A 9,311-nucleotide genomic window follows, 5' to 3' on the forward strand; every position below is an offset into this window, starting at 1 on the left:
AATAGTAAAAGATCTATGTTGCCTCAGCAACAAGCACATGTGTGTTTGTTATATCACTTCCTTTCATCCAAACTGATTGTTAATGTCCTTAGTTGTATAAAGTACAAAGTTAAAAATGTCTCAGCCACACATATTATAGTTATGGCTTTCAGAAAAAAAAGAAGATTTCTGCTGTTCCAGACGTTATTGAATATAAATATAATGTTAACCAATAACCATTAAAGTAAAATACATATATCAATAAAATGCTGCTTTGCTTTGTTTTGTATATGCTTGATCTATTATGCAGTCATACTGTTTTGAATCCAGTGCAAACATTCAAATTAAATATTGTTCCTCATCTCAAGGAGAGTCACATTGAGTTTGTCTGAGAACAAACTATTTAAACAAAAATAAATTCTGCTAATTTATTCACAAAAGATTATGTAGGGTTAGGGTTAGGTGTAGTTTTCTTATATTACATACATGCATGAATTCAAAGTAAATAATAAAGATTCTGTACTTTCACAATGGGTTATATGTCCCATTTTTCAAGTACTGCATATTTAAACAAGAATAATTGCTATTACATAAAGAGGATTTCAGAATGACTCATCACAATAGTTAATAGAAGAAAAAATCACAATATTTTCTGAGAGATATTTAAAAACAAATCTGCAACCCATTATCCTATCAAGAGTTAATATACTCATTACTTAAAGAAGTGATGATGATGATGGTGATTACAGAGGTTGACAGCATGGACACTATTTTGCGTAAACTGCACATTCCATATAACAACCACTAATGACTCAAGTCCTTTAAATCCATCCCCTCCTCCGTCACTTCCCCTCCTCTTCATCATCTACCTCCTTCCCCTCGGCAATATCTTCCACAAATTTAACATTCACTTCCACTGTTACGCTGATGACGTCCAGCTCTACCGCTCTACTAAACCTTCGTCGTCGACTGTAGAAAAACAGTCTAAATAAATATCAGGTTTAACAGCAGTCAAATAAATCTTATTCTGGGTTACTTCTAGAAAAGGATACAGTCTGTAGGTGAAACATCAAATGTAATCAAACATATAATGGATCTGACAGCATTAATTCCCTGTATGAAATGTCCACTATTCAGTAGTGGGTGGTCTTTCTAGTCTGGCAGTGTATTGTCTATATTCTGCTTAATGTGTTAATGTACTTGGGAACTTTGGTTCTCTCTAAATGGGTTCCTAGATTGGTTTGTTCTGGTTGTTTTTTTATTTTATTATTATATTATTATTATAATTGTATTATAATATATTTTGTATTTTGTATAACTTAATGAAAAAAAACAGAGAGACATCCATACCTGGCAAAGAAGGGAGAGTGGCAAAGCTGCATGTTTTTTTTTATTGTTTCAGTGTCCATTCTTGTTTCTTTCTATTGTTCATCAAAGTGTGAGCATTTACTTACCAATGCAATAAAATATTGAAATATTTGATTTCAACAAATTCTATGTTCATTTGTTGTTGTGCTCAAAATGTTACATAGCAACAATGTAACATTACAACATATTTATTGAAAGTCACAAACATGGCCTCCTCTTTCCCCATATGCCACCTTATGCATAATGGGAGGTAATTGCTCATGAAATTACTATAATAGAGCTGACAAATAATAGCACACCTGTTGCTCTGGGTATTAAATTCCCCGTACTAGTTCTGGGCTAAACTGTCACACTTTGTTAAGTTTCATGGCACAGGGCACGCAGGTGGTCGAGTGGTTGGAGCGCATGCCACATACACAGCTGACCCTGGTTCAAATCCTAGCCAGAAGTCCTTTGCCGAAAAAATCTTAAGAAAAAAAAAAAGTTTCATGGCTCAATCACAATACATGAATCCTCAGAAGTATCAGAGACATATAAAGACTACACTGTAAATTCTAACATAATCATATTACTTAAGTTTACTTCTTCAGTTATCTTAGTAAAGACTGTCAAAGATTCTTGTATGTGGCATTACACCATACCTTCAACTTAATTCACTTTGTTGTTCAATTCCATATAGCACCAAATTACAACAATTTGGCGACAGCAACAAGGAAAAGCTCCCCTTTAAGGGGAAGACACCTCAAGCAGAATTGGGCTCGAGGTGACCGGTCAGGTTGAGAGTACAAAGTCGTGTGGATTTCCTAAATGCTATTTAACTCAATACATATTAAATCTACAAATTTAAGCTATGGTCCATCTAATCCAATCTGCAGAGAGCCAAGTGGTGTCATCATGGAGGAGTTGGAGAAACCATTGTAATGTTTGCATCTTTGTGCATATAAATACTGTATATACATGTCTCTTTATCTGCTTGTGGACTGCAGTAGGCAGTGCAGTAAGACAACGGGATCAGTCAACAACAATTTAAAAACAATAACAACTTCAATTAGTGGTGTAGATTGTGTTTAATGCCTCACAACATTAGAATTGTAACGTTCAGTTTTCAAATTAAAGTACAACATTTGTTTTTAACATCAAGTACTATCGCACTCAAGTCAGCACTATCACACTCAAACAACACACTTTCTATAGTCCAAGTTCAGAACATAGAATAAGCCAAATAAGACACATAGGACTTTTGGCAGATTTCACACATTATTTAACATGAATCATCCCTCCAGAATGACTGCTCTTTGAAATTCAAAGTGTAGGAAATTCAGAGTTGGGCCCTATTCCTTCCAGCCAAGTCACCAGCTCCATCTTCAGCCTAAACAAAGAAAATATTATTATCATCATTTCAAGTGACAACTTAGACTCTCTGAGTAAGTTCATCAAAATAATAGTATTGGAGCTAGTACCTTTATTATCACACTAATTAACCAACAAATTCAACATTTTGGTTCAAATCTAAAAAATGTACCACATTATTTCTACTATGGTATACTATTTGCTTTTACAATGTAGAGTTAAGAAGCTTACCAAAACGCCTCACTTGCTTATTTTAAGTGATCTTGGGTCATTCGAATTAGTGAAATATTATTGAATTCATAGGAAGCATACTGCAAACACATACATACACATCACTGCTAACTTCCTACATGCTAATCACTTGCTAGCATTGTGTTGTTTTTCCACCATCACTCTGGAGAGGAATAATTTCAGGTAGTGTGCTTGTGTCATCAGTTTTTTCTTCCTACTCAAAGGCTTTACAACTATTATAAATACTCACATCAACAATTAATGTGTGCATAGTTAGGTGTATGTTATAGTCAAGATACTGACCAGACGTAACAATTTAACGTGATTTGAGCTTAGGTGAATCATGATTCTGTTTAATGAATTTTCTCTCTGCAGGATGCTGACTTGAGACTAGATCTTACATTTAGCACTTTAATGGAACTTTTGTCTTTGGTAACAGGAACTGTTGAATGTTGTCTATGAGGTACTGCATCATTTTCTCTGAACTTATTGCACCCCATTGGGAGGTTTGATGTGAATTATATGTTACACAAACTGAATTTGTTGCACTGTTGGTTCATGCATATTCTAACATTGAGTTAATAGTAATGTGTTTATGTGTTAAATGTCCAGAACAACTGCATCCATGTCTTGGTTTCACTGGCTCCTCACTCAGTGGGTTCCCTTGCTGCTGCTTCTCAATGTGCTGGGCAGACAGACAGGGCTGCAGGTGGTAAAGGCGATACTGTGTTCTCGGTGGGGTACACCGAGCAACAAGGGCCTCTCCCAGGAAGGAGATGTGATTATCGGTGGACTCCTTAATCTGTATTACGTACCCTCAGCTTTGGAGCAGGGCTTCACCAGACTGCCACAGTATAAACCTTGCACTGGGTAAAACCTGATCACAACTTGTATTGTTACAGTATGTTTGGTGGTTATTATGTTCATATTATGACAGCAGATTGTCTGTATCTTTTATGAGGTACATTATTCTTTAGAAAGAAAAAAATCCAGTATATCTGAGATAGTGTCTCAAAAGATTTAAGCTTGCATGCATGAAATGTTTGGACCCTTTTTGAATTAATAATCCCGTCCATGACTATTTTTTATATTTAATTGATTGATATTGTAGTTAATTTCTTCCATCTCCTGTGATCTTAGTTTAGATCTACTAACATTAAAATATGTGTATGCTATGACGTTTGCGGTGGATGAAATCAACCGCAACACCACCCTGCTACCAGGAGTGAAGCTGGGCTACCGTATACTTGATAGCTGTAGCCGATACCCCTGGGCTATGCAAGCTGCACTGTCACTGGTTGGAGGAGACACACACAGCTGCAACTTAACAGCCCCTATGTCTCAATCTGCAGCTCATGAACAACTTGGAGAAACAACAGGTATGACTCAATATAAATGAGTATACAGTTAAAATCTGCTTTGTACAAACAACAACTGAGATGACTGAGGTACAAAACATTGTCATTATTTAACACTATATCTAACACTATCATCAGGTGGTCAGCCTGTTCCATTGCTCATTGGTGCTGCCACATCCTCAACAGCCATAATACAGTCAAGGATACTGGGGCCTCTCTCTGTACCTATTGTGAGTTTCACTACCCCAGGAAATAAAAACTTTGATTAACCTTTTTTATTAAGCATTGACAAGATGTTCATGAAAGTATCAGTACAAGAAGAGAAGTGTCAAAATAATAGTTTTGTGTCTTTCCCTCAGATAAGCTACTTAGCGAGCTGCCCCTGTCTTAGTGACAGGCTCAAGTTTCCTAACTTCTTCAGAACAATCCCCAGTGATACTTACCAAGCCCGAGCCATTGCACGACTGGCCATACGCTTCAACTGGACTTGGATTGGGGCAGTTATAGCAAACAATGATTATGGTCAAGGGGCAATACAGGTTTGCTTTTTGTTATGTTGTAAATTTCCTGGAAAAAGTCTCTCATCTACCTTCTTAATATATGGAACAAACAATATATATGTATGTACATATTTGTTGTTTTACTTTCTATATTTCAGATATTTCAGGAAGAGATTCGAGGGAAAGGGGTGTGTTTGGAATTCATAGAGACTGTCGATAGAGAAACTAATGAACGTGATGCCAGACATGCAGCAAACACAATTCAAGCTTCGACTGCAAGGGTGATTCTGATTTTTTGCTGGTATATAGATGTAAAGAAACTATTTACTGAACTGGCCAAGAGAAACGTGAGTAACTGGCATGGACATTTGTATAGACAAAGGGTTCATCATCAAACAAATCCATGTATTTTGTAACATCAAAACTCTAGCTGTTTTTCTGTAATTTATTTCAGTGTCCTCTTACTATAGGTGACTGACAGACAATTTCTGGCCAGTGAGGCTTGGAGCACCAGCAGTGATCTTCTCCAAGATCTTACCATTTCTGAGGTGGCAAATGGAGTTCTTGGTGTGGCCATTCGAAGTTCGACTATACCAGGATTTGAAAATTATCTCAAAAGTTTGCACCCAAATCATCGTCCCAATGATGAATTCTTAAGATATTTTTGGGAAAAAGAGTTTTCATGCAGCCCTGGAGCTACACAGTCACATGCAACACCTTCCTCCTCATATTCTTCTTCATCACTGAAAACAAGGTTTGACTATCCATCAAATGTTTCCTCTTCATCCCCTGAAAAGAGGTCCCTTCAGAAAGACTCACTACCAACCTGCAATGGGACAGAGTCCCTGGAGGGCATGCAGCATGTCCTTACTGACACCTCCCAGTTAAGAGTGGCATACAATGTCTACCTTGCTGTTTATGCAGCGGCCCACGCCCTTCACAGCCTTCTTTCCTGCCCCAACAGAGATAACCCTCATAGAAGCAACAGCTCTACCTGCTCCTCTCCAAAACATGTCACACCCATAGAGGTAAATATGGTTATGTCTGACTGATAGCTCTAGATGTTTGTGAAGATTGAAAATTACATTTTCAAATGCTGTTTTCTTTCTTTAAAAATTTCTGCAACTTTTCATGATTTCACAGCTGTTACAGTACTTGAACAAAGTGAACGTCACCACTCCACAGGGAGAAATGTTTTATTTCCAAGGGGCTGACATTCCAGCCATGTATGACCTGGTCAACTGGCAGACAACTCCTGAGGGGCCATTAAAACTGGTTTTGATTGGTCGTGTAGATGAGTTTGATCTGCACCTTAATGAGTCAGCTATTCAGTGGAGCACAGGATCCAATCAGGTCAACATATTTTCTTAAGGCTAATAATATATTAACATAAATGTCATTGCCAATTCACAAGATTCACTTGATGATATGATTTGGCTTTTTGTGTAGGTGCCAATTTCAGTGTGCAGTGAGAGCTGCCCCCCAGGTACCCGAAAGGCCAACAGGAAAGGGGAACCTGTCTGCTGCTTTGATTGTATCCCATGTGCTGAAGGAGAGATTAGTAATAAAACGGGTAAGGAGATTATGTTAAAAGAATTTTAAAAACATGTTTGAAACATGAATTTTCACCTTTCTGTTTTATTTTCCTTCTCTCCCTCCTCTGTTTTCCTCTCCTAGGTTCCCTTCACTGTGAGCGTTGTCCATCAGAGTTTTGGTCCAATGCTAACCAAACTGCCTGCATCCTTCGCCAGCTGGACTTTCTTTCCTTTAATGAGACCTTGGGCATTACTCTGACTACAGCAGCTGTGTCTGGTGTTTTTGTGACAATAATTATCTTTGTGATTTTTCTGTCATACCGTCAAACACCCATGGTAATAACCCAGAGTAATGTATCAGACATTTTATTGGATGCATTCAGCATTCAAATTTTTCACATTTCTTTTTTCCATAATTTTTTCTTGGAAAATGGAAAAACAAATTGTTGTATTGCTTATGCGCCCACATCTTTGCCTGTTAATCTGATTTGCCTGAAGGTACGAGCCAACAATTCAGAACTGAGCTTCCTGCTTCTTCTGTCACTGAAACTCTGCTTCCTGTGCTCACTGGTGTTCATTGGTCGTCCATCAGTCTGGTCTTGTCGTTTCCAGCAAGCAGCATTTGGGATCAGCTTTGTACTTTGTGTTTCATGCCTCCTGGTCAAGACCTTAGTGGTTCTGGCTGTTTTCCGCTCAGCTCGACCTGGTGCTGAAGCCTTGATGAAGTGGTTTGGTCCAGGCCAACAGAGAGGAAGTGTCTTCCTCTTCACCTGTATACAGGTGTGAATATTGTTTTATCTGTTACATTATTACATTTTGTGACGTATGGCAATAATCTCACTTGATATTAAATAATATTAGAATGTGTTTCATTTTCATAAAGGTTATCATCTGTGTCATATGGCTATCCCTCAGTCCCCCTGTGCCTCAAAGTGATCTGGGTTTTCAAGGGTCAAAGGTCACCCTGGAGTGTGCCATGACCTCTGTGGTGGGCTTCTCTGTGGTTCTGGGTTACATTGGGCTGCTTGCCTGCACCTGCCTCATGTTGGCCTTTCTTGCAAGGAAACTCCCTGATAACTTCAATGAGGCCAAACTGATCACTTTCAGCATGCTGATCTTCTGTGCTGTCTGGGTGGCATTTGTCCCTGCTTATATTAGTTCACCTGGGAAATATGTAGTCGCTGTGGAGATTTTTGCAATCCTGGCCTCAAGCTATGGATTATTGTTCTGTATTTTTGCCCCCAAATGTTTCATCATTCTTTTGAGGCCTGAGAAAAACACTAAAAAACACCTGATGGCAAGATAATGTTTCTGGCTTGAATGTTAGCATAGGACGCTTTAAGATATTTGTTTGGTGGACAATAGTAAAAGATCTATGTTGCCTCAGACAGGCACATGTGTGTTTTTTATATCACTTCCTTTCATCCAAACCAATTGTTAATGTCCTTGGTTGTATAATGTACAAAGTTAAAAATGTCTCAGCCACACATATTGTAGTTGTGGCTTTCATAAAAAAAAGAAGATTTCTGCTGTTCCAGACGTTATTGAATATAAATATAATGTCAACCAATAACCATTGAAGTAAAATACATATATCAATAAAATGCTGCTTTGCTTTGTTTTGTATTAATATGCTTGATCTATTATGCAGTCATACTGTTTTGAATCCAGTGCAAACATTCAAATTGAATATTGTTCCTCATCTCAAGAAGAGTCACATTGAGTTTGTCTGAGAACAAACTATTTAAACAAAAATTAATTCTGCTAATTTATTCATAAAATATTATGTAGTTTTTTGTGTAGTTTTCTTATATTACATACATGCATGAATTCAAAGTAAATAATAAAAATTATGTACTTTCACAATGGGTTATATGTCCCATTTTTCAAGTACTGCATATTTAAACAAGAATAATTGCTATTATATAAAGAGGATTTCAGAATGACTCATCACAATAGTTAATAGAGGAAAAAATCACAATATTTTCTGAGAGATATTTAAAAACAAATCTGCAACCCATTATCCTATCAAGAGTTAATATACTCATCACTTAAAGAAGTGATGATGATGATGATGATGGTGATTACAGAGGTTGACACAGCAGCATGGACACTATTTTGCATAAACTGCACATTCCATATAACAACCATATAAATCCATCCCCTCCTCCGTCACTACTGGTATGCCCCAGGGCTCTGTCCTGGGGCCCCTCCTCTTCATCATCTACCTCCTTCCCCTCGGCAATATCTTCCACAAATTTAACATTCACTTCCACTGTTACGCTGATGACGCCCAGATCTACCTCTCTACTAAACTTCGTCCACTCTCCCGCCATCCTTGTCCACAGCTTCGTCACTTCCTGTCTGAATTATTGCAACTCTCTCCTCTTCGGCCTCCCTCACAAAACTTCAACTGGTCCAGAACTCAGCTGCCCGTATCATTACTCGAACCCCCTCCATCCACCATATCACTCCTGTCCTCCAACAGCTAGACTGGCTCCCAGTTCAGTTCTGGATTCAATTCAAAGTCCTTCTGGTAACATTCAAGGCCATCCACAACCTCAACCCCCCGTATCTGTCTGACCTCCTCCATGTTCCCACTCCCTCCTGCTCCCTCAGATCCTCTTCCTCCATACACCTGTCTGTCCCCTTCGCCCGTCTTACCACTATAGGGAGCAGAGCATTCAGCCACTCTGCTCCCCGTCTCTGGAATTCATTACCACCCCAACTCAGAAACATCGATTCATTCCCCCATTTCAAATCACAACTCACAACACATCTGTTTAAAACTGCCCATTCCATCTGATGCCAATTGCTCTGTCACTTTTACTAGTGCGGTCTCTGTGCTATGATGAGCTCTAAATCCAGACTGAAAATCCTCAAATAAGCTGTTATGTAGAAAGTTACACAGCTGATTGGCGACTGATTTCTCAAGGATATTGGAGGGAAAGGGGAGGTTAGATATAGGTCTATAGTTGGCTAGAACCTCT

At 38.3% G+C, this 9,311-nt stretch overlaps 1 protein-coding gene across 1 annotated transcript; it reads left to right on the forward strand.

Annotated features, from left to right (window-relative positions):
- Positions 1-3,553: 3,553 nt before the first annotated feature.
- LOC128359904 (extracellular calcium-sensing receptor-like) lies at positions 3,554-7,627 on the forward strand. The gene is made up of 11 exons (XM_053320219.1): positions 3,554-3,798; positions 4,069-4,307; positions 4,425-4,507; positions 4,646-4,825; positions 4,945-5,133; positions 5,257-5,814; positions 5,930-6,139; positions 6,236-6,359; positions 6,464-6,657; positions 6,820-7,101; positions 7,205-7,627. The coding sequence occupies exons 1-11, from the start codon at positions 3,554-3,556 to the stop codon at positions 7,625-7,627; spliced, it is 2,727 nt and encodes a 908-aa protein (XP_053176194.1).
- The last annotated feature ends 1,684 nt before the right edge of the window (positions 7,628-9,311 follow it).

Source organism: Scomber japonicus, chromosome 6, assembly GCF_027409825.1.
Source record: "Scomber japonicus isolate fScoJap1 chromosome 6, fScoJap1.pri, whole genome shotgun sequence".
NCBI classification, from domain to species: Eukaryota; Metazoa; Chordata; class Actinopteri; order Scombriformes; family Scombridae; genus Scomber; species Scomber japonicus.